General features: G+C 56.7%; 1 protein-coding gene across 6 annotated transcripts in view; it reads right to left on the minus strand.

Annotated features, from left to right (window-relative positions):
- Window positions 1-24,912, minus strand: part of HMCN2 (hemicentin 2) — a 146,912-nt gene that overhangs the window by 42,105 nt on the left and 79,895 nt on the right. For all 6 annotated transcript variants that reach the window (XM_038549033.1, XM_038549038.1, XM_038549037.1 and 3 more), the window contains exons 35-60: window positions 24,005-24,159; window positions 23,529-23,625; window positions 22,970-23,065; window positions 22,265-22,441; window positions 21,472-21,629; window positions 20,477-20,600; window positions 18,690-18,865; window positions 17,459-17,555; window positions 17,166-17,285; window positions 15,032-15,193; window positions 13,748-14,029; window positions 12,342-12,509; window positions 11,036-11,149; window positions 10,479-10,565; window positions 9,247-9,438; window positions 8,331-8,504; window positions 8,086-8,199; window positions 7,422-7,564; window positions 6,431-6,581; window positions 5,585-5,803; window positions 3,941-4,054; window positions 3,357-3,544; window positions 2,741-2,837; window positions 1,840-2,001; window positions 1,568-1,681; window positions 420-622 (exon numbers count right to left, since the gene is read on the minus strand). In XM_038549033.1, the coding sequence (XP_038404961.1) occupies window positions 420-622; window positions 1,568-1,681; window positions 1,840-2,001; window positions 2,741-2,837; window positions 3,357-3,544; window positions 3,941-4,054; window positions 5,585-5,803; window positions 6,431-6,581; window positions 7,422-7,564; window positions 8,086-8,199; window positions 8,331-8,504; window positions 9,247-9,438; window positions 10,479-10,565; window positions 11,036-11,149; window positions 12,342-12,509; window positions 13,748-14,029; window positions 15,032-15,193; window positions 17,166-17,285; window positions 17,459-17,555; window positions 18,690-18,865; window positions 20,477-20,600; window positions 21,472-21,629; window positions 22,265-22,441; window positions 22,970-23,065; window positions 23,529-23,625; window positions 24,005-24,159 (3,884 nt within the window). The remainder of the gene's footprint in view (window positions 1-419; window positions 623-1,567; window positions 1,682-1,839; window positions 2,002-2,740; window positions 2,838-3,356; window positions 3,545-3,940; window positions 4,055-5,584; window positions 5,804-6,430; window positions 6,582-7,421; window positions 7,565-8,085; window positions 8,200-8,330; window positions 8,505-9,246; window positions 9,439-10,478; window positions 10,566-11,035; window positions 11,150-12,341; window positions 12,510-13,747; window positions 14,030-15,031; window positions 15,194-17,165; window positions 17,286-17,458; window positions 17,556-18,689; window positions 18,866-20,476; window positions 20,601-21,471; window positions 21,630-22,264; window positions 22,442-22,969; window positions 23,066-23,528; window positions 23,626-24,004; window positions 24,160-24,912) is intronic.

A 24,912-nucleotide genomic window follows, 5' to 3' on the forward strand; every position in this document is an offset into this window, starting at 1 on the left:
CCTCTCTGTGGGGATGGAGCTGGGCCAGGAGAGGGGAGCCTAGTGCGGTTTCCCAGAGGAGCAGCAGATATTCATCCAGCAGACACTTGTGAGTGTCTAATCCACACCAGGGAGGGTGGGCAGAACAAACCCCAGAGTCATAGCTAGAGGGGCCAGGAAAACGCTTCCAGATCCCAGGAAAACACATTCCCATGTGATAGGGAATGGATGTGCTCAAGGTCAGTCCAGAACCAGATCTGGAGCCCTGTGCTCTTCTCATGTCTCCCGCCCCAGAGGCTGCTAACCAGCTCGGTGTGAGGCTGACAAAGCTGGAGCCCCACGCCCTGCCACACAGCCACCCAGCCCCATCTCCCAGGCTCACCAGGACCAGGACCAGGACCCACAGCCCCCACAGCTGCCCGTACCATGGGGCTGCTCACCTGGGTGTCCCGGATCTCCAGCCTCTGCCCATCCTGCAGGGCCTGGGTACGCTGTGCCAGGACCAGGGGCTGCCCATCCTTGTGCCAGGTCACAGTCGGCTCAGGGAGAGAGTCTGTCTCACAGTTCAGGACTGCTTTGTCCCCAGCCCGGACCAAGATCACATCGTGGGGGCTGCTGGGAGGCTGCCTGAAGGTGGGGGGAACTGGGATAGCAAGTAAGCAGAGTGAGACAAAGCAGCCTTCCCAGTGTCCTCCCTGGTTCCAGCCCAAGGTAACAGCTGATGGAGGCCCATGGGGTCACAGTGGGGCCCACCCCAGGGATGGCACAGACCCAGGGAGTTGGAGGAACAGAGTTCAGGTCAGCATGCCAAGGACCTGCTGGGTGACTTGGGAAAAGCCTCCTGCCCTCTCTGGGCCTCAGCCTCCTAGATGGGGAGATGTTCTGATGGTCCTCCTGGACTCCTTCCTACACGGGGTAGGCCCCGGCTAGTTAAAGCCCTCCTGAGGGATCTCCATAGCCCATGTCCCTCTGGCAAACAGTATAGAAGCCCCCACCCTGGGCTGTGAGCCCTGGCACACTGTCTGGCACTCACCCAGTGGGTGAATAAGCGCAAATTTATCAACTAGACCTAGGGCTAAAAGGAACTTTCCAGTCAGCCCTGGCTCATGATATCTTGGGCCAGCTTTTCCCCAAGCGGATTCTGAAGACCAGGAGCCCTGAAACAGGCTCCACACCGAGAACCTCTGATCAGTCAGGCTTGGGAAGGGCCTTTCCTGCCTGGGCCAGCTCCTGTGGCTGTCCCACTGTCCCCTCCTTGACTTCGGAGAGCACCCTGTGCCAGGTATGGGGTAAGAACTCATATACCATCATTTAATCCTTATGTCAACCATCACCTTACCAGTGGGAGGCCTGAGGCCCTGAGAGGGAGGGTGACTCGTCCAAGGTCACAGAGCAAATAAGCGCATGGCTGAGTCTCAAACCCAATGTGTCCAACTCTTCAGACCAGGATCTTACCCACCATGCTGCCCAGAGGGTGTGGGTGTCCTGGCTGCCCCTCTCCTAGCTGTGCTGCCTCAGGGTATGGGGCTGAGGGCTCCCTGGAGGAGTGGGGGGACAGTGCAGTTTGGGGGGCACACCCAGGACATACCCAGCACACTAAGCTGCACCAGTTTCTGGTCTCGGCCGGCGGCATTGAGGGCCTCACACGCATACATCCCGGAGTCTGACGGCTGTGCCCGGGCCAGCTGCAGTGTGTGGGTACCTGCGGGGAGCCAGCCCCTTGCAGCAGCAAACAGGCCTGAGGCCCCAGGCCCAAGACCCTTAAGCTTTCCCAGAACCTCCGTCTGCTCCCAGGTTGGAGGAAGCAACTCTGACGCCCCCCGTAGCCTTGGGGTGGGCTCCAAGCCTCTGTTTACCCACCAGGCAGGAGGAAGACCTCTTTTCCCAGGGAGAGGGCCTGGCTGTCCCGGTACCACGTGACCTCAGGACTCGGGTGAGCGTGGACGTCACAGGACAGGGAGACACTGCTGTTGACGATAGCAGTGACCTGCTCCAAGTTCGGACCTGTGATTTGTGGGGGGGCTGTCCCCACAGCCACCGGGAGGAAGATGACACATGAGAACACATCCTGGCAGGGGGCCGAGATGAGGAGCTCCCAGTGCCTCACCTTGGTGCACTTTCATACAAGGCCACGTGACAGCCCCTATTTGTCATATCTACCTCACAGAAGAGAACACAGGGCTCAGAGATCAGAGAGGGAGAGTCACTTCTCCAAAACCACCCAGCTGGTTGGCAGCAGAGCTCAACTATCAATTCAGGCTCTGGTCCTAGACCTTGGGGGCTCCGCAAGGAGATCCCTTGTCATCCCTCTGTCCCTGAGGCCACAGCTCATGGCCAATGAGATTGAAACCCCCTAGTGGGTGACCTCTCTGAGCTGTAAATTTGGGCTGGTTTCCTAGCTCTGCTAGAAGGTCATTCTGGGGAAAGTATAGAGTAAGTCTCAATAATGGTTCTGTAAGGCCTCAGAGGAAGCTTTCTCTGGCAGCCTCCAATGCTGCTTAAAATCATCTGGGGTTGGCCCCACAGTGATCAGGGTCCCCTCTCTGTCCCATGATGTGGCTGGCGCCAGCTGGGATCCTTACACTCTGAGCCCAGGCCCAGAGCCCAGCACACTGGGAGTAACGAGGCTGTGCCCCTCCGGGTGGGAAGAGGTGCCATGACTGCCCACAAGGTTAACCCTGGGAACGGGCCACAGCCAGCCCAGAGCACCAGCCCTCAGCTGGGAACCCGCAGGCACCGCTGCTCACTCAGCCCAGCTCACCTTGTACCCTGAGGGTGAAGAGCTTCTCGGAGGAGCCCGCCGGGTTCTCGGCCACACACATGTAGCTGGCGGCATCAGCCACCTCGGCAGTGGAAACCTGTGGGTGCAGGGAGAAGGTGCCCGGAGACACCACAGGCCTGCTGGCTCTGGGCTCCCCCAGAAAGTACTGCGAGGGCTCCTGCCCTTAGAAGGCCAGCGTCTCTGCCTGTGTGGAGCAGCATTCAGGGGGCTCCACTGACAGCCAACCCCCCCCCCCGCCCCATCCATCAAGGGCTCTTTGTGACATTCGGGGCACAGTGTGAGGTTGATGCTCGATGATTCCCTGTAGCAAACTATATGGTGGCAGCAGTCTCCCCCCAGCCCCAAGTAGGGCTGGTTGGTGCCGTGCTGGGCTCCCGGTGGCCATGCACCCCTTTCAGGGCCGGTAGCCCTGAACTGCCAGCAATCTGCTCACATAAGATTATCTAGTGGGCCAAATTAAATCCCGGGTGCCCCCACATGTTTTTGGGCAAAAAGCCTCATCTGGCACAGATAACAGCAGCTCCTTGGTTCCCAGACAAGCAACACCGTGTCACGGCAGTTGCTGCCATTAGCCTATGTTGGGGGACACCCTGACCTGCAAGACTTGCCCGTCCTCCAGGACCTGCAGCCGTGGGCTTGGGGCGAAAGGCAGCCCATTCTGGAGCCATGAGATGGTGGGCATGGGGTTGCCCAGGGCCGGGCACTGTAGGCTGACGGTGCTACTGGCATTGACTGTCACCTCCTCCACCAGCTCCTCCGTGTCGCCCAGGATCACAGGTGGGGCTGGGGGGTGGGTGGCAGGGAAAGCAGGGTGAGGAGCAGGTGGCCTGGCTGGGAAGGGTCCCCAGGGTGGGGGGTGGGCACAAAGGTGCAAGCAGCACATGGGGCCAGGCTCTGGCTAGGTCTCCCCGTGCCCTACTCCCCACGTGCCCCATCCCCCTGCCCCGGCCCAGCCCTGATGCAGCTAAGTAATCTGGGGCACCGAGAGGGCGGTGATTTGGTCGAGATACAGCTAGAAAGCAGGCCACTTGGAATTTGAATCCAGTCCAGCCTCCTGACCCCTACGTGATCAACCTCCCAGGACAGAGGACTGAACGTGCACTCTGCCTTTCTCTTTCTCAGGGAGGCCCTTGGGGGGCCTGCAGACCTAAACCCTCTGGCCCCAAGCCGACCACTCACTGAGCACAAGCAGCTGGTAGTGCAGCCAGTCCTCGCCCACCTCATTGGAGGCCTTGCACGAGTACCTCCCGGCATCCTCCGCACGTACCAGGGGGATCTGCAAGACCCGGCCTCCTGCGAGGATGTGGGACAGAGACCTGAGCGAGGGCAAGGACGCCCACTCTTTCCTCTGGAAGGGACCTCGAAGACATCACTGCCCCACCTCCTCTGTGAAACGGAGAGAATCAGCTTGCCCCACTTGCTGTGGGCCAGGCCCTGAGCTGAGCATTTTCTCGGCCTCTGACTCTGTGTACTACTGCTACTCCCATCTTCCAGATGGAAGAACTGAGGCTTCGCAAGAGTGCCCAGCAGCGCTCCTCAATGAAGGCAGGGGGAGGAAGCAGAGAGCTGGGCAAATGTCCAGGGACAGACTTTTCGGAAGCAGTGAGGCAGCTCCTGGGTTGTGGTGATCGGGGGTGGGGGGACCCTGGGGAGTGTCACTTGGGACCCTCTGTGATCAAGAGGCAGCGAGGGCCAGACCCTAGCACCTATGTGGGGCTAGAGGTGGCCTCCAGCGGGGACAGGTTAGGGTCACTCTATGTTCAGGATTCTAAGTTGGGGGATCACTGGCCCTGGCTGTGGTGTGCTTGGGGCTCACTGGCTACAGAGCTGGGGACAGGAGCGGGACTTAGAGAAGCAGTGGCTGAGCTTGGGGATCCCTTGATATGTGAAGTTAATCTATGGTCAGGTTCAGAATTAAGGTCCACTTGTGACCACAACCACTATGTGCTCGTCCGTAATCAGGGGTCAGTGGCCGGGGTCAGGGGTCAGTGTTGGGGTCGGAGGTTAATAGCTAGGAACAGCAGGTCACCTGAGTGCTGGGATTAACCTATGGTCGGGATCTGAGGTCGAAGTCAGCATGTGATTGAGTTTATTGTGTACCCAGGATCTGGATCAAGATCAGTGTCCAGGTCCAAGGGCAGTGGCCAGGTTGAGGGGTCAGGTAGGGGTTTCTGACAGGGATAAACAGCTTTCAGTAAGCACGGCCTCTTCTCCATCTCCAAGAGGCTGCCTTCTTTTGCAAGCACCAAATGAGCCTGGAATGAGCCTATTTGTCTAGAGGCCGGTGCAAACCACCTCATCTCCCCCTGGCCAGCCCCACCACTGCTCCAGAACAGGACACTGCAGGACACAGGACAGGTCCTAAGCTCAAAGGTCACCAAGGCCCCCCTGATGAGATAATACAGGGCTCCACACCTGGAATCCCAACCCCTCACCCCCCACTGTGGTCCTCCTGAGATCTTACTAAAGCAACTGGCTCCTCGTGCAGAGAAAGACACCAGCTTTGGCCAGTTATCCCAGGACATTATAAATCTTGAGGCCCAGAGGTGGGCATGGCCTGGGTGAGAACCTCTGTTCTAAAAACTGGAGGCAAAGGGGGAGCCCTGTTTACACCCTCAAATGGGCAGAGTGTCTAGCCCTGGTTTATGAAAGGCAGCCAAGGTCCAGAGTGGTCATGTGGTCTGCCCGTGGTCACATAGCACACAGCACACAGGAGCTCCAAGGACTCGAAAGGGCAGTTAATAAGCCCAGCTCTGAGGCGGGTGTGCCCCAATCCCTGCCTGCAGATTCCCCCGCCCCCCCGCACCGTACTCTCTAAACTACCTTGCAGGACAGACACCCCGTCTGTGGCCAAGAGGGGCTGGTCCTCCCTGTACCAGGTGAGCTCCGGGGGTGGGACAGCATTGGTGTCACAGTACAGGTAGGCGGGGTTGTTCTCCACGATCTCCCGGTATTCCATCACCCCACTCCGGGCCTCTTGTTCCCTGGATGGGATCTCAAAGGCTGCACTGGCCTCCCCCAGCTTCTGGAACATGGGTGGCACTGGGATGGGGGAGGACAAAGCCATTAGAACACACAGCTGCCCAATGAGACGCCTGTGCTAGCCTCTCTCAGGTGTGGAAATGCCACAGTTAGAGCAGATCCCTGAGGCCAAGGCAGTTTTTAAATTCACGCCTCTCAGCCAGTGTTTATTGAGCAACTACTATGCTGGGCACCAAGATCAGGTTCTTGCCCACCGTGGCTCACGTCCAATGGATTCAAAAGACTTCCCATGACATGTTGCCACCTCTCAGGGGAGGAAGCCAGATACTAAGTTTCAGCCAGTTTGTTTATTGGAACATTAGAGGCACAAAATCATTGGCTTTCAGAGGTGGTGGAGGCCCTCAGGGCTACCTGATTTGATGACCTACATTTTATAAAGGTAGAAGCAAGGCCCAGGGGGCGGGCAGGAATGTCCCCAGGTCACAAAGTCAGTGAATGGAAGAGCCCGGGCCAGGGGCCTGGAGGTAAGACACACCAGCCAGCAACGAGAAAGGGAACAAACTACCTGGAATGCAGTCCACCTGCCCGATGGCTCCAGAAGCACTGACACTCCCGGCCTCCCCCGCGGCCCTGCCCCCCATGCCCATTGGCCCATGCTCCAGCCCGGCCCCACTGGCCCCCACACACCCTGGATGAGCACATTGAAGTCCTGGTCATCCTCGCCAGCCACGTTGGTGGCCACACACAGGTACCGTCCGGAGTCTGAGACCTGTGTGGGCTGGATCTGGAGTAGCCGGCCCTCGCCCAGGAGGTGGAGCCGCTCGCTGGGGGTCACGGGCTGGGATGGAAGAGGGGAAAGATCAGAAATGAGGGGCAGAAAGCACGCAGATGAGGAGATATATTTATTTATTTATTTATTTATTTATATTTAAAGGTTTATTTATTTGAGAGAGTAAGAGAGATAGTGCATCATAGGGAGGGGCAGAGGGAAAGGGAGAAAGAATCTCAAGCAGATTCTATGCTGAATGTGGAGCCTGAAATGGGGTTGCTTGATCTCATGACCCTGAGATCACAACCTGAGTCGAAGCCAAAAGTCAGACGCTTGGCTGACTACACTATCAAATGCCCCGAGCCAACCTATATTTTATTTTATTTTATTTTATTTTATTTTATTTTATTTTATTTTATTTTTTTGAGGAAATTTTTTTTTAAATTTTTAAAAAATTTTTATTTATTTATGATAGTCACAGAGAGAGAGAGAGAGGCAGAGACACAGGCAGAAGGAGAAGCAGGTTCCATGCACCGGGAGCCCGATGTGGGACTCGATCCGGGGTCTCCAGGATCGCGCCCTGGGCCAAAGGCAGGCGCCAAACTGCTGCGCCACCCAGGGATCCCTCAACCTATATTTTAAAAAAAATTTAAAAATACAACACAAAGTGGCAGTAGTACTCTGACAGTTTTATAACACCAAGCCTGTCTAGCTTAAAAACCAGGAGTTAAAAATGGGTAAATGTGGTGTTTAGTGTTGATGAGACCTGTTCCCCACAAACAGCTGGATTTCTTAGTAAAACACAAAGTGGGGCAGGGCCCAGGCTGGCTCTGGGGCCAGGAGCGCCCTGACAGCCTTCTCTGGAAGGTTCCAAGCAGAAGCAGGGCTCCCAGGGGTTTCCTCACTTACCTGTCCATCCTTGTACCAGGTGATGGTGGGCGGGGGCATGGCCCAGCACTCACACTCGAGGGTCAGAGTACTGTTGACTTTGGTCCTCACTTCCTTCACGCTGGCCTCCCCCAATGGGTCATCTTTGGAGATGGAAGGGGGGACTGAAAACCACAAGGGGGTCTGAGAAGCAGGCCTAGGAGGGGGATGCTGAGACCCAGTGCTCACCCTGGACTCAGGGCAGTCCCAGAAACGGGCGTGCTGGTTCCCGAGAGCAGGGGAAGAGGGACCCTGGAGACTGACCTGTGCCTGCAGTTGTTCACTTAGGGGAGAGAGTGCTGGTTGACAGTGGTTTACAGTACGGGGCGGTGTGGGCAGGGGAATTCTCTGGGGGCCATTCTGGGGGTGCCAGTCTGAAGTCGCAGTGCAGGTGGCAGAGGGAAACTGGGCCTGGTGTGGATCTGGGCATTGGTGTGACCCAAGGCCTAACTCACCTGTTCCCAGCTCCTAGGGTCCTTGGCCCTAAAATGACTAAGTCAGCCCTGGCTGCCTGGTGACCATCAGAGGAGACAAGCCACAGGGAGGTACCTTAGGGTATCTGTGGGGGCCCAGGCACCGGGGGTCCCCTAGCTCCCAAACAGCCTCCTGTCTGCCCTGCCACTGTCCCGGAGGGTCCCTGACTCACTGAGCACTTCCACGTGGTAGTTCTTCATGGCCTCCCCAAGCTCGTTGGTGACCACACAGGTGTACTGGCCCGCATCTTCCTTCTGGGCATTCAGAATCTGCAGCCCGTGGGTGCCTGCTTGCAGGGGGCAGTGGCCAGGGTCACCCCCAAGGTCACATGACCTCAGGCTCACCAGTCCCTCCCTCTAACCTAGCTCAAGAATGTATCCCCTGGCCCCTCACTTCTCCCTCATCAGAGGGCATCACCTGGGAGCAGCTGGATGTTGTTTGAAGCCTCAAACGGGGCACCATCCTTCATCCAGGTGATGGTGGGGGAGGGGAAGGCCAGTGCCTCACAGATCAGAGAAATGGGGTTGTTGATGGTCACTGTCACTTCCTCATCTGCACTGTCCTCGGTCACTCCCAGGATGGTGGGAACCACTGTGGGGAGGCAGAGGGTGTGATTGTTAGCAGAGAGCCCTGAAATCTGGGCCTGAGGATCCAGAAAAGTCTCAGACCTGTTGCTTAGCTTCAGAGCCTAGGCTTCCCACCACTAAACAAAGCCACAGGGGAAGCTGGATAATTTCTGCCTCAATTTCCCCAGTAGCCTCTTAGCATCCAGACAGTCTTCTAATCTTCCAGAGCCCTGTCAGTTCTGCTTGTTCTCCACTTCGCCCCACTCCCTGGTGGGGGGAGGGCTCCCTGATGTATAGAAGAGCTCTGCTTTCATTGGTTCTGGGATTTCCTCTTTTAGGTCCTGCAGGGGACTGTCCCTTTTGCCACCAGCATTTTTAGAAACAGATTTTATTAAGCCAGGCTGTGTCCCTATCATCTTCTAGATCCCTGTTTCTCCTGACAGGACAGCTCATACTGATTGCCCTTGGGAGACGGACACCTGGGGGCCCTGTCACTCCTCTATGCCTCAGAGCTTCATTGGTGACACAGGGACAAGCACTTCTCCCTCTCCTAGGCTTGTTGTGAAGATCCAATCAATCAGGCCTGTTCAAATGCCCAGCCCATGATAAATGTTCAGCCAATATAGCCATTATTTTGTTGTTGTGGAACCCAGAGAAATGGAAAAAAATAGGAAAGGGCTTTGTGAGATGCTGTCTGTAAGGAGTTAGTCACCTTGGTTCTCCCTCCTGTTGGTCCCCAGGGTGGCTGGGAGACACCCAGCACTTACCCAGGACACTGAGCTGGAAGTGTTTGGTCTTTTCCCCTACAGCGTTGGCTGCAATGCAGGAGTAGTGGCCAGAGCTAGACAGGTTGGCCTGGAGGACCTGCAGGAGGGCTCCATCTGGAGAAATGTGGTGGGCGTCTCCACCAGTCAGGGGCCGGCCATCTTTGAACCACATGACCTTGGGCTGTGGGTGGCCTGTGAGGGGGAGAGGCAGGTGAGACAATTCAGCAGGTTCTGACTAGGTTGGCCAAGAGGTCAGAGGTGGCTTCCATATAGGGCAGAGGACATGGATTCTCCATCTCCGTTAGAGGCCCATGTAGCAGGATAAGGCACAGAAGCAGCCACCAAGCTTGGCCTGGATCCTTTCCTATGTGGTTGACTGCCTTTTCCTTATGGAGGAATGTACTGAGATGGGTGGATGTAGACAGGCAAGACAGAAAGGCAAGTTATTCCTCTCACCCATCCATCCATCCATCCACCCACCCACCTACCCACTTCTCCATCCATCCATCCATCCATCCATCCATCCATCCATCCATCCATCTCCCCATCCACCCATCCGTCTCCCCCTCCACCCACCTACCTCTCCATCCATCCATCCATCCATCCATCCATCCATCCATCCATCCGCCCACCCACCTAACTCCTTGTCCATCCATCGATCCATTTATCCATCCATCCATCAACCCACCCACCTCCCCATCTATCCATCCATCCATCCATCCATCCATCCATCCATCCATCCATCCTTCCACCTATCCATTCAACCTTCCAGCCAGCCAGCCAGCTCAGCCCAGCCCATAAGCCTACTCTCCCAGACACTGGGAAAGCCATGGTGACAAAGCAGTGCTTGGGTCCTCAAGGACCTTAGAGCCTGACTGGGGCACACAGAGATCACAAGGTTACAATGGTCCAATGTGATTAGTGCTGGGACAAGAAAGCTCTGGGTCCTGTGGGAGCCACGTGATGGTAGCTCACAGGCCAAAGGGGTCAGTCAAGGACTGAAAGTCCTGAAGCTGAGGTCTGTAGTCAGGTGAGGAGTAGGGAGGGAGTATTTGGGGGCAGAGACACAGTGAGTGCAAAGATGAGCAGGGATGTGGTGCCAAGTTAATGATATAGAGAGACCTCTCTGGGAGGCAGTAGGGCTGAGGGCATGTCAGGATCCCCGGGGACCGCCTCCTTTCTGAAGCTGACTTCTCATGCTTCTCCCGGCCCATAATATATGTGGCCCCTACCTGTGGCATTGCATGTCAGGTGAGCTGTCTGCCCCTCGGGGACCTTGACTGCCTCCTCCAGGCTCTCGTTCTCAATCCTGGGAGGAACTGGGAGAAGCAGGGACACAGATGGTTACTGACCAGGGTTGGCTGAACAACCATGAAGCCAGAAGGCAAGAGCCCAGAACCAAGAGCCCAAGGCAACTGCCTTCATTTCCCTGTGCCTCAGTTTCCCATCTCCTTGTGCCTGCTTCCACGGAGCAGTGAGTTCAATAAATATTTGTTGCTGGCTGAGAGAAGTACAAGAGCCTCTAGGGGAAGGCCCTGATCAGGAGAAGGCAGTGGGGTGGTGGTGGCCCCCTTCCACTTTGGGTTAGTCTCTGCTGTTTCCAGAAAGTTCCATGGCAGCCTCAGAGCAGAGGTCGTTGATCAGGCAAAGAAAAGGAGCCTCTCTCTCCTTCCTGTGCAGAGCCCCCTGGTCCAGCATGAGCCCTTCATCCTAGACATAGCCCCCCAGCAGCTCCTAGTGGGAGAAGAGTAATTCATGGGATGCCCATGAGAATAGGGCTACGACATACCCAGGACCTCGACGCTGAAGTTCCTCCGAACCTCCCCAGCCTCATTGCTTGCCAGGCATGAGTAAAGACCTCTGTCTTGCTCCCGAGCCCGGGTTATCCTCAGCATCCAGCCCCCTGGGGAGGAAGAGGAGTGGGCTCCAAGCACGGCGATGAGCAGCCTCTGTCCCAAGCTGAGCCCCGGCCGCTCACCAGGAACAGGAGTGCACGGAGTGTCGTAATTAGATGTGTACGTGTCTGCCTCCCCCAGTGCTGCATTTCTCAGATGGGGAAACTGAGACCCAGGAGGGTTAACAGAAGGAAGGGAGCCCGCTGGACTTCAGACAGGCACGTGGGTGAACTTGAGGAACTTGAGGGTGAACCTGTTCTAGTAAGAAGGACCTGTCACCTGGCTACCCCTGGTTCTGGGCACTGGCTGGGGGTAAACGGACAGCACTGGGCTCTGTAGTCCTGGCCCAGGCCAGAGGCCCCCATTCTGTTCTAGTGGACCTGGAAAAAGCCGCCTTCTCCCAAGGGCCTCTCAGAGGCAAGCCAGCTCCTCCCAGGGGAACGTGACCAAGGATCATCTAAGACCTGCCCAGGGAAGGCAGATACATAGGACATGTTATCACTGCTGTTCCTGCACCCAGAGCAGGCATCACTAATGGATTGCCATGCTCCCTCCTGCCCAGGTGTGGTCTCTGAATTCGTACCACAAGGCATCTGAAAGCCCTCACCAAGTGCTCAGAAGTGGAGCACAGGGAAAATTCATGTGCCTTCCCAGCTTTGGTTGTGTGGAGCAGTTGCTGAGTCACTGAGGCTGAGCTTCAGTGATCTCAAAGTTCCTGTAAGATATGGATGGGACACTGCCTCTTGGGCCTCCGTTTCCCCATTTGTATACCAACAAGAACCATCACAAATCAACTTTGTGGGGAGGATGAATATTCAGAGAAGGTCCTTAGCTCAGTATTTCAAAAGTTTGTTACTGTTCTGGGGGATGTTATAGATGGGCCATGAGATTTATTTTTCTTTTTTGCCACAGGGCTTATCAGAACGTTAGCTAGGCAAATAGTCACTGTCAGCCTTCCAGAGGAGGGCAGGGGAACACAGCAGGAAGTCTTTTCCCGAACTTATTTAAATCCAATTGTTTTTCCTGGCACACCTCACCTAGTCAGTGTTTTTGGTTGCACTCTTCGGGGGACCAGTAGCCCAATGCTTATCCCAACCAGGCCTGGCAGCAAGGGGTCAGAGGTCATGGGCATGTGATAAACAGAGGTAGAGGCAGAGGGCCAGACCTGATAATCAGGTACTCCCCTGACTGACACCTTACCTGCCAAGAGGTAGGTGTCCTCCCCGGGGCTGATGGGCTCCTCCCCTCGGAACCAGCGGACCCCCGGGAGTGGGACGCCTGTAGCTTCACAGAGCAGCGTCAAGGGGCTATGCAAGGCGGCAGAGACGTTGGTCAGCTGGTGTGAGTCTCCGATGAGCTCTGGGGGCTCTAGGCACAGAGGAGAAGCCGCATTCAGGGTGCATATGGGGTCTGTATGCTCCTTCCCTGCCCGCAACAGCTGTCTCCCTGCAACGACCCCCACCCCTATTCGGAGAGTCCAAGGAGCAGAAGCGACAAGGTCAGTGCAGCTCTCCCTGGCGGGAGTGACCGATGGCCACAGGCTGGGCTTTGGTTTCAGGCAGGCACCTTGAGCCTCAGTTTCCCCACCCCCTCAGAGAGATGCCAGGAGAATCCAACCAGCGCTTAGCACGTGCCTATGCTGAGCAACGAGACTGGCACTAGGGACAGTCCCCTGAATCCACATGCTGGAGGTAAGTGGATTCTGCACTTTCTGAAGGATCCATTCACAAAGGAAGCCACGCTCTGTCAGGCGGACATAAGTGGGTGAGGCCAGGGATCCCCAGGGTGGGATAGGGTGGTGGGGGTGGGGGTAGGGTGGGGTGAGGGGTGAGAGGGGAGGGCATGATGAGAGTGGCCTCCCTAAACCCATCCCTGCCCACTTGATCTCACCACTTCTTGCGCCCTACTCCGAGGCATACGTGATGCCATAAAAGATTGGCATCACGAGGCTGTTGCAGGCCCCTTGAAAGTGCTGTGTCACCTCTTCAGGCCTCTGTAGAGTCTGTTCCCTCTGCCCTGCACACTCTTCCCCCTCACCCCGGCACCCAGTGAACTCCCCCTCAGCTTTTACATTTCAGCTACAAGGTCACCTCCTACAGGAGGCCGCCCTGACTTCCCACAACACAGTTCAGACTCCTTGTCTCTCACAGGCCCTGAGTCGCCCCACGGCACATGTGTCACGCAGGGTAGAGACTGCTTATTCCCCAGGGCCAGGGGCAGGGGAGCAGGAGAACAGCAAGTGAGGAGAAGGAGGCAGGCAGAGAGGGCTACTGGGAGCCAATCCCGACTCTGAGAGCAGAGCTCAAGGCTTCCCCAGCCGCCGGACTCCTGCGGGAACAAGGGGCTGTGGGACGCCCGGCCGGCTCAGCGGTTGAGCGTCTGCCTTTGGCCCAGGGCATGATCCCCAGGTCCTCGGATCGAGTCCCACATCCGGCTCCCTGCATGGCGCCTGCTTCTCCCTCTGCCCCTGTCTCTGCCTCTCTCTCTCTCTCTCTGTGTCTCATGAATAAATAAAAAAAATCTTTAAAAAAAAGAAAGGAGGGGCTGTGCCCAGGCTGGGCCGTGCCGGCTCCCGCGTCCCGCCCCGGCTCCAGCGCGGTGCTCACCCAGCACAGACAGCGCGAACCTCCTCTCGGCCCAGCCCGCCGCGTTCTCGGCCACGCAGCTGTAGTGCCCGCCGTGCGCAGCCCGCGCCCGCTCCACGCGCAGGCTCTGGCCCTGGTTCTGCAGCCGCAGGCCCGGCTCGGCCCCCAGTGGCCGGCCGGCCCGCTCCCACGTCACCCTGGGCGGGGGCTTCCCCGAGGCGTTGCACCACAGAGTGGCCTCCCCGTCCCGGACCACGGAGACCTGTGTGTGCGGCTCCCAGGGGCCAGCGATCTGGGGGGGAACTGAGGGGGGGGGGCCGGTCAGGAAGGCCGCCCTCGGGGCTGCGGCACCAGGCACCCGTCATGAGCCAGCTGCACCCCCACTCAGGCCTCTGCTCCCCCAGCCCCTTGTTGGCTGTGTGACCTGGCCAGGGGACCCCCCCCCCCACTCTGGGGGCATCCACTTTCCATTTCTGTGATGGGGTCACAGCCCTAAACCCCGTGCCTCTCCCGCACCCTGAGAGTCAGGGGCAGGCCTGTTGCGGGGACAAGGTCACACAGCACAGCCCCAAAGGCTTGTGAGGGGTCTCCTTCCCCAGAAACCATGGGCCTCCTGCACCTTAAACAGTCACTGGGGCCGTTTAGGGGCCGGGTGTTATTCCACAAGTGGGATGCTGAACATGCTTTTCCTGGTTAATTTTCTAGAACAATTTTTACAAGGCTGCCTATCTAATTTCATCCCTGCTGGACCAGTCATTGGAGACAGGTTTCAGTTATGTGACCGAGCTTCACATAAATTTTATATTTCTCTGTTTCCAACTGTTTCAAGATATATTTGGTGGGACGCCTAGGTGGCTCAGTGGTGAGCATCTACCTTCAGCTCAGGTCATGATCCCAGGGTCCTGGGACCGAATCCTGCACCTGGCTCCCTGCGAGGAGTCTGCTTCTCCCTCTGCCTATGTCTCTGCCTCTCTCTGTGTGTCTCTCATGAATAAATAAATAAATAAAATTTTTTAAGAAAAAAAAAAGATATATTAGGTTTCTCTGGGCCAGTGAAGGCTCCTGGGGATCCTGTCACCCCTCTCTCGTGCTGAAGTCACAAGCTGTAAGAAGCCAACTGGGGGAAGCAGGGTAGGGCAGCTTATAAAATGCCAGCTGTCTAAGAGGGCATGTGAGGTTGTTCTGATTGCCGCAGCTCCTGTCTCTGCTTGGGTTCTAGAGGGTGCAGTCCGCCTTCCCAGGGTGCCTGGTTGCCCACCCTTCTGGCCCCTTCCACCTGGTTCAGGTCATCCCAGCCCGGCTCACCATGCACCTCCAGCAGCTGGTCCTGGCTGCTATTTCCCGCCACGTTGCTGCACTCACAGGTGTATGTGCCCTCCTGGGCCGGCTGGGTCTGTCCCAGGTACAGGAGCCGCCCCACGGCTGACACCTGTTCGAGGCTGTTCCCCTCCCCTGGCAAGGGCTGACCTGGATGCAGCGAGAAAGAAGCCCCTGGTCCTTCCACTCAGAACATTTGTCCTCCCTCCTCCCTTCCCCACCCCCGCACATCCTGGCCAACATCTGTTCACATCTTCAGGTGTCCACGGACATGTCACATCTACCAAGAAGTCTTCTGAGTGCCAAACCTGCTCCTGGCCCCCCTTCTGAGCTCCCCTAGCCCCCTGGCTTCTTCTCATCCCAGATGTGCCTGCAGGTCAGTGTCCTCTCTGCATCTCAGCCCAGGAGGGCAGACCCTGCCTCACATCCTCCCTGAGATCCTTAAAAGCTCCTCAGAGACTGACACATAGGCTTCAACGCTGGGTACCGAATGATCCATCCATCTAGCTGCAGTGACCTGGGGAGGGAGGGCAAGTGGCTGTCATGGTTCCCCTGGTGGCAAGAAGATTCCAGCATCGAGGAAGGGTTTGGAAGCCTCAAGGCACAGGAGTGAACACCACCTTCCATCATCCTGTACTCCTGCATGGCGGCCAGTCCTCTGGGCTCCGTCACCCTCAACATGTGTTCCGGCAGTGGGGAGGAGCCCCAGAGGCTCCCCTTACCTTTCTGTCTGTGTGCTCACCCCTGCTGTCCTGCCCTGCTGCTCCCAGATTGATCTCGAGCTCAGATCTCTCGCCTAGCTCCAGACACCTGCCCCCCACTGCCTGCTTGACATCTCACTGGTGACTAACAGAGGTCCCCATGTGGACAAGCCCCAAACTCCAGGCTTGCCCCCTGACCATCTCTCCCTCTCCGAGATGCTGGCCCCATTCTCCTGACTCTCAGACCAAAACCTCGAGTTACCCCGACTCTTCCTTCTCTCTTCCTATCCAACCCAGCAGGAAATCTGCCAGAACTACCTTCGAAACACATCCAGACTACCCCCCCCGCCCCCTTGCCATCTCATGGCTCCCCGCCTAGTCCAGGCGGTCAGGATCTCTTGCCTGGAGCCCTGCAACAAGCAGCCTCTCTCAGGCCATCCTTGCTCTCAGTGATCTGTTCTCAGCATGGCTGACAGGGTGAATTTGCTGAAATTGGATTGTGTCCCTCCTCTGTCCAGAGCCCTTACGGTAGCCCCGTCTCTCTCAAGGGAAAAGTCAAGATCATTACAGTGGCCTCCCATCCAGCCCCCACTGCCCTGGTGACCATCTCCTGCTACCTCTCCTTTGCTGACTCTGCTCCAGTCCATTTCCTCTTTGCCCATTCTTCAAACACGCTTGGCTTATTCCTGCCCCGGGGCCTTTGCACCTGCTCACACCTCTGCCTGAAATGTTCTTCTCTGCAATACTCTCATGTTTGTCCCTCCCTCACTTTCTTAAATTCTGCTTGGCGAAACATCCCTGGCCACCCAGCCTGAAACTGCAAACATCTTCTCCCTCTTTTGGCTTTACTTTTCTCCATAGATGATACTTCCCATCAAAGTTATTTGCTAACTTTCTGTTTATTATTTGACTACCCCGACCCACCATCATATTTCCAGTGCCTAGAATGGGGCCGGGCACAGAGAAGCTCTCAGTAAATATTGGTTAAGTGAATGAATTCCAACTATTTATTGAGCACCTATTCTGTACCAGGTGCTGACCTGGAATTTAGCGGTGGCCAAGACAGTGCCCCTCGGGGCTCAGACTCATGGAGAGTAGATACTGAAGGACTAAGACGGCTACATGACAGGTTAACACACACGGGCTGTGTCCAGGAGGCCCTGCCCTGGCCTGGGGTGGGGGTCAGGGAGGACTTTCTGGAAGAGGCCAAAGGACCCATCCAGCTCTCACTGGCTGGGAAGGGGCTGGGGCATCCGGCAGACTCGGGGACGGAGCAGAGAGGGGCTGTGGGCAGCATCACTTCTGTAACCAGCACCCTCACCCCTGTGCATAAGCCCACCGATCTCCAGTTCAGCTAGGCTGTGGGGTGGGCGCACCCAGAGAGGCTATGGGGTGTGGGGCAATGATGGACACAGTCATACCGTCCTTCCTCCAGGAGATCTTGGGGAAGGGGATGCCCCGACATTCACAGGACAGCCTGGCAGGGTGCCCTTTGGTCACGGTCAGGGTGCGGGGTTCCCTTGAGGGGAACACAGGAGGTACTAGAGGAAGAACAGAGAGAGAGGGGTGTAGGGTGAGCAGTGGGCTGGGGAGGGAAGGGATGGGCAATGGAGAGAGCCAGTATCCTGGGACCACCGAGGTAGCATTCGCCCGGGGTGGGGTGACAGGAGAGCCAAGCATGCCAGGGGCAGGGGAAGGGACCCCAGATCCTTACCCCAGACGTTCAGGTTGTAGTGCTTCTCTGAGCGGCCCGCCTGGTTCAGCGCCTCGCAGGTATAGTGGCCTGCATCCCCCACCTCCGCTCTGCTCACCTGGCCAAGATCAAGAGTGACCCATCAGTGGGGGCAGCACAGAGATGGGGTTAGCCATGGACAGACAGATTGCGTGATCTTGGGCAGATCACCTTACCTCACTGCATCCCTACCTCCCCAGCTGGAACGCAATGATAGCACATCTCCCACCTATTGCACCGTGATGTTTCCAGAAGCCACAGCTGGTGGTGGCCTGACATGGGTCAGGTACATGGAACGAGCTGCCATTTGGGGAGCCTCACCCCATTTCATATCCACAGCCCAGCCCTACTAAGGATGATGGGTATGTGGCTGGCCCAGCCCGTCTCCTGCCTTTAATCTGCTCCTGGCCTCTTTGGAAAGTCCAACAGAAGAGACCAGAATGGAGGGTGGAAAATGAAGGAGGGTGGGAGCAGGAGAGCCTGTCCTCAGAGGTCAGATCCCGGCAGAGGGGGTGATGAAGGTAGGTTGTGGCTTTGAAGAATGTAGAGGATGAAGGGTGGGCATTCTGGGCAAAGGAAACCAAATTGAGGTGCTCAGCACTGGGAATGATCATGTCACAAGGTGGAGAGGGGAGGGAAGAGAAGAAACGGGCTGGAGTGGAAGGTTCTCCCCAACAGCTGGAGACGTACCTCCCCTTCCCCTGGCTGACATGGACGAGCTGTTCTAGGGGCTGGCTTTCTTTCTAAAAGAACCTCAGCCACCCCAGAAGAAAGGTGGCAAGGTGCTTACAGGTGCTTACAGGTGCTTACAGGTGCTTACAGGTGAGGCCAGTGTGGTCAGGCCATTGCCTAAGGTGGCACAGCCAGGAGGAGGCGGGGCTAAAATTTAAATCCAGGCTGACCCCAGAGTCCCTGATCCTAGCCCACCCTTCCCTTGCTGGGCCAGAAGCCCGATGAAGGGCTCCAATGCCCAAAGGCCAGGAGGCTTTTGAACAAGGAGTGGAAAATAGGTGGGAAGAGAAAGGCTCAGCTTTGCGGGGACCAAGGGAGGTCCTGCAGCAGCTTCTGATCCAGTCGGGGTGGGGGTAGGGTGCCCTGGGCACTGGGTCGCACTGAGCTGAACCAGTCTCGGCAGGGCACCCACAGGCCCTGCCCTGCCTGGGGCTAGCTCTGCTGAGTGGGCGCCCCACCAGCCCCCTAGGAGGCCACACACCTCCAGCAAGGCTTTGTCTGCAGAGAGGTGGATGCCAGGCCTCAGCTCCAGGGGGTGGCCGTCCTTCCTCCAGCTCAGCACGGGTAGGGGCACAGCTTGGCTCTGGCACTCCAGGGTCACTGACTCATTGGCCACGACGGACACATTCAGCTCTTCCCCGAGGATGCTCGGCGGCACTGTGGCAGGAGGGCAGGAGAGGGGTCTCAGGCAGGTGAGGGACCGGCAGGACAGGGCCAGGGCTGCCGTCAGGCCAACCACTTTGGCAGCCAGGAGCAAGCCCCAGGGGATGCGGAGTCGGGGTTAGGAGGGGGCCTCCCCACCGTGCGGTAGACCTCTTATTCCCCCTCCAGGACCTTCCCCATCCTGCTCCAAGACCAAGGCCCCAAATCTGAATGTAGCATGGTCACAGCAAGGTCAATATCCCATATGCAATTCTGTGCTTTAGCTGCACACAATGATACCATCGAGGGAAAACGGGTAAAGGGGACCCAGGATCTCTCGGTATCAATTCTCTGTGAGTTTACAATTATCTCGAATTTTTTTTAGAAACATAGGATCTTTATTTCTTTTCTTTTTTTAAGCATCATAAAAGCGGATCCCTGAGGCACTTTTCCCCTCATACAAAAATAACCAGAGCAGGGTAGGGGTTAGGAAGGCAAAAGCATGGTCTGGAATCAGAGCTCCTGGGCTGGTGTCCTGTGTCTGCCACTCAGTCACTGTGTGAGGCCCTGGAGATGCTCCTCAGCCTCTCTGGGCCTCAATTTCCTTATCTGTAAAATGGGAGTAATCAAAGTCCCCACCTGGTGGAGGCCCCGTGCACAGTGAGCCATAGTGAGCACTTCAGCATGCCACCCGTTAGCTGTTACTCCAGCAAAGGGAAGGAGCTAGAACAGACGGCTCCCTCACCCCTCCTAGCCAAGGCTCTATGCTTCCTAGCATTCTCCCGTGTACCTCCACAGACCCCCACAAAATCCCACAAGAGGAGTTGTTAGAACAGCAACTGTAACTATGGGCTTCATGAGTGGAGTGACTCCCACGACAACCTCTGAGGTGGGTGCTATCTTCGCACCCACCTGTGCTTTCTTTCACAGATGAAGAAAGGGAGGCTTGGGGGCACCTGGAGGGCTCAGTTGGTCAAGGGTCTGACTCTTGATTTCAGCTCAGGTCACGATCTCAGGGTCGTGGGGCAGAGCCCTGCATTGGGCTCTGTGCTCAGTGTGGAGTCTGCTCGTCCCTCCCCCTTTGCCCCTCCCCCTACTCACTCTCTCTCACTCTCTCACTCTCTCTCTCTCTCTCTCTCCTCGCAAATAAATAAATAAAATCTTAAAAAAAAAAAAAAAAGGAAGCTCAGAGAAGCAGAGTGAGTAGCCCAGGCTCACAGAACTAGGAAGTGGCAGAAGCAGGATTTGAACCCGCGTCTATGACACTCATGAGCCCCAAACATCCACCCCACTGCCCTTCCTGAACGGAGTTACTCCCTTGGACGTAGGACAGTAAGAACATCCGATTCCTGACTTGGCCCCATGCTCCTCCTGCCATGTCACGCTCGTCCCGCCTGTTTCCTGAACACAGAGCTCCTGGCTGTGCAAGCCGCCCGCTCACACCCACCTGTCCACGACGGGGGAGCTCGCCTCCCACCGACCCCCACGTGAAGGTGGCCATACTCTCAGGCTGGTGCCACCCACATCCACCTGCCCCTCGCCCCTTGGATGTGGTGGGGGCACCCCCGGCCCCAGCTTCCTGAGCCACTGGTCTGGATCAGACAGCACCCTGAGGCTGACACTCACCGTGGACACTGAGGATGACGTCCCGGCGGTCCTCGCCTACCGCACTCACGGCCACACAGGAGTAGCTGCCAGAGTCTGAGGCCCGGGCGCTGGCCAAGGTGAGGACCCGGCCCCCAGGGAAGACCTGTGCCCCCCAGAAGGAAGCCCACATGAGCTTACGCACCTTGAGGGGCAGCGCCCACACCTTCAACGTGCCGGCCCCACTGCCGGGCACGCCTGGGCAGCAGGCTTCGGGCCCCAGAGCCCCCCACAATGCAGGGGAAGTGGGAGCTGTGCCCGGACCTTGGGCCCTCTGCCGGCCGGTGGGCAAACTCCATCAGTGCCCCCAAGACAGTCCTCCGGAGCAGCGCTACTGAGCCTTTGAACCCCGAGTTTAAAATATACAACAGACTTCAAAGAGTTAGAACCAAAGGAGAAATGTAAAATACTTCAATAATTTCTATATCAAATCATGTGATGAATAGACTTTTGGATAGTCTGAGTTGATGAAAATATTTCATTAAAATTGATTTCACTTTTTTCTTTTTACTCATTTGAATGTAGCTACTAGAAAATTTAAAATTATGTATACAGCTTGGAGCGCCTGGGTGGCTCAGTCAGTTGAGCATCCACTTCTTGGTTTCGGCTCAGGTGGTGATCTTGCGATTGTGGGATCAAGTCCCACGTCGGGCTCCATGCTCAGTGTGGTGTCTGCTTGAGACTTTCTCTCCCTCTCCCTTTGCCCCTCCTCCCCATGTTATCTCTCTCTTTCAAATAAATGAATAAATCTTTAAAACGAATAAATCTCTTAAAAATCGCATTGGTGGCCTGCATTATCTTTCTGGAGACCATGTGGCTCGAGACTCTCCATTTAGCAGCTCTCCTTCCTCCCTCCAGCAAACCGTCCTCGGTGGCCCCTCCTTCTTCCTCACGTCAGAGCTCTCAGGGCCTGACCTCTGCTTCTAGCACCTACTGAAGCACCAGGGAGGAGAGCCAGGGCTGCCTAGCCTGCTGACCTGGAGGCCAGAAGGCCCTGCAGTGGACACAGGGTTTCCATCCTTCAGCCACATCAGTGTGGGGCTGGGGGCTCCAGTGGCGTTGCAGGTCAGCCGGACCGGGGCATTGAGCAGCACAGGGCCTGGCAGGCTGGGTGGCAAGGTGATCCGAGGAGGCACTGAAGGGTAGCAATGACACAGGGTACAGGTGAGTCCCATTGGGAGCGAAACTGGCAGGGCCCCTGGCTGGGCCACCCCACAGAACACACAGACACAAACAAAAGTGCTGCAACTGCCACTCCCAACAGACGCACATCACTCTGTATCCTCAAGGTGCTCATCTCATTCTTATAATACTATCATGAGGCTTCTACAGATGGGGAACTGAGAATCAGAGAGGGCAAATCACCTGCCCAAGGTTGACCAGCTAGAAAGTGACAGAAATAGTACTTGAACTTGAGTCCTCTGGTCAACATGAGGTCATTATTATGGGGATGGCATGGGGTAACAAGGCTGAGGACTCCTGGGCTGGATAGATGGATGGATGAAGGATGCGTGGGTAGATAATGGTTGGATGGATGGATGAATGTATGATGAATGGATGCATAGATGGATGAACGGATGATGGATGGATGGATGAATGGATGATGGATGGATGGATGGATGGATGGAAGGACAGATGGTGGGTGGATGGATAGATGGATGGTGGATGGATGATGGATGATGGATGATGGATGGGTAAACAGATTGACAGACAAATGAATAGAAGGACAACTTTTTGGACAAGGACCCCTTCAGTGCCAGGGCAGCTCACCATTGACCCGTAGCCCATACTGCAGCTCTGTACTTCCTGCCACATTGGATGCCACACAGCGGTAGTTCCCAGCATCAGAAAATCGTGCTTGCTCAATGTGGAGAACTCTCCCATCAGCTGACACTGTCACTCCCTTCCAGGCAGAGACAGGCTGGCGGCCCTTGAACCAGGAGATATCTGGGGGAATGATGAGAGATGCAAGCAGTCCTGCCAGCCCTTCGGACTGTGTCTGGATAATGAGCACCTACAAAAGACTTCCGAGGTGGCCTTTATTTGGATTGCCCTTATTTCAGGCATCAGAGCAAGGCGGGTTCTCCAGGAAGAAGGCTGGGAGTGGAACAGGGCAGTGTGTCTGAGACAGGACAGAGGCAGAGGGGAAGTTCCATGGGGTGGAGGCTGGGGCAGCCAGGAGCAAGGAGAGTCAAAGCCAGCCCTGCACCCCCCTCACCACCCCTCCCTGCCTGGAAGCCACGACAGAAACCTTTAGAGGAAAACATGGTGCCCCCTAAACCAGCAGCCTCATAAACATGGACCAATTGTATCCTCAGCTTCCTTACACCCTGCCAGGGCTCACCCCATCTGCAGAACACTCACTCCTAGCCCCAAGTTCCTGGCCTTTCCCTCACTGCTGGTCTAGAGAAGAGCCCCGGACAGACAACAGCTCAGGGCTCCCAGTCCTTGGCCTGCCAAGCAGAGGGGTCTTACCAGGAGGTGGGACGCCCGAAGCCAGACACTCCAAGGTCACGGAGGCATTTTCTAGCACGGCCTTGTTCAGCGGGCCCGGCTCGATGTTGGGGGGCACTAGGGGAGACAGGGAGAGCCCTGGCTTGGTGGATGGGGGCTCTGGGCGGCTCATCTCAGCCATCCCTCTGCCTCTCCCCGGCCTTCCTAAAGGGTCCAGGCAATAAAAGCCCTGGACGGCTCATGTCCTCTGACCGAGGAACCACACTCTTGAACCCGCACGAGAACAAAGTCATTGGGCTGTGATCTCTGTGGCAGTGGTATGACGGGGACGACCCCAGTGCCCACCCCGGTGGAGAAGCAGAATGCTGGGCAGCCATGAAAAACGACAAGACAGGGATGTGTCTACACACACCAGGACGGGAACGAACCCACAAATGAATAGGACAAGCAAAGCCAGGTATGAATGCGACAAGGACATGCAGTGTTTTTAAAATCCCATTCCTTTCCCCACCCCTAGCCCCCCAGGGCAGCCCCAGGGGCCCCCATGGGATCACCCACCATCCAGCGCCCTTGTCCTTACCCAAAACCTTGAGAGTCACATCCCTTTTGCTCTCGCCGGCCAGGCTGGTAGCAGCACAAGTGTAGATGCCTTCATCCCTTAGGTCCACCTTCTCGATCTGGGTCAGGGGGGAGGGATGGCAGAGTGTGTGCTGTGGGGACATGGGGACGCGGCACCCTGTGCTGGAGGGTGGTCAGAGGGATGCAGGGACACAGTGAGCAGCCGGCTTGCTGCAGACCCCAGGGGCAGGAGAAAGGAGTCAAGGGGACAGTTGGGCTCCGGGGCTGGAGTTCTAGGCCATGTATTCAGATGCCAGGGATACGTCCCTTCCCCCCATTCCACCCCTCCCGTAGCTGAGCCTTCTGAGACTCCTCTCCTCTCCAGGCCCACCACCCAGTGTTCATCCTACCTCCAGGCTGCTAGGGCCCCACTCGGGACCAGCGGGACCCTCCACCTCTGCCCGGTTACCCCACCAGTCCTGGAGCCCCGGGCCGTACCTGCAGTTTCCCCCCCAAGGCTGCCAGGGCCACCCCATCCTTCCACCAGCGGAGACTTGGGGTGGGTGCTCCAGTCCCCACACATTGGAGGGTCACAGGCTGTAGGAAAGGGACTGTGATATTGTCACCTCCAACGATGGCCACCTCTGGGAGCTCTGGGCAGGGGGAGAGGCAGGGAGGGCCCAGGTCAGGGTCAGGAGGGGTGCAGTGAGCACCCAGCCGTCTCCTCAATGCCTGGAGTGTGGGGAGTATCTTTACAGGGTCAGCCTCTGGCTTCCATCCACTCAACTCAACAGACACTTGGCTTAGGGGGAGAGCACTAGACCGGGAGCCAGCAGAGCAGGTCTTCCCTTTAAAATTCTCCTACCCATCCATCCACCCATCCATATGTGCACTGAGCATCTCTTCTGTACCGGGCTCAGGGGTATCACAGAGAACAATGGCTACAGCGCTGTCCATGCAGAGCTGGGCAGTGGAGACGAATAACCAAATGGGCAATTTTAATACAGCAGGTGGAAGACCATGGCCATGGCAGGCTAGGCAGATTAGAAGCACGGTGGGAGCAAGGAGGGCTTCCTGGAGGAAGGGGTGTTTTAGGCCAAACCTGAAAGATAGGGAGGCACTAGGCAGGCAAAGACCAAGAGGAAGAATATTCTAGGCAGAGGAAATAGTCTTTGCAGGCTTGGAGGTGAGAAAGCTGATGTGTTTAAAGAATTGAGTGAAGTTCAGCGAGGTCAGCATGAAGAGAGCAAGCAAGCAGGTGAAGAGAGGGGAGGGGAGTGAGGGCCTGTGGACAGCACACATGACAAGTGGGGAAGCAGCTGGGCCAGCCTCTCATGCCTGTGTCTCTTAGGGGGCAGTGCAGCCTAGACATACCATCTAGAAAAGACCAGCCCTGGGCCCTTCCC

This window comes from Canis lupus, chromosome 9, assembly GCF_011100685.1.
Source record: "Canis lupus familiaris isolate Mischka breed German Shepherd chromosome 9, alternate assembly UU_Cfam_GSD_1.0, whole genome shotgun sequence".
NCBI lineage: Eukaryota > Metazoa > Chordata > Mammalia > Carnivora > Canidae > Canis > Canis lupus.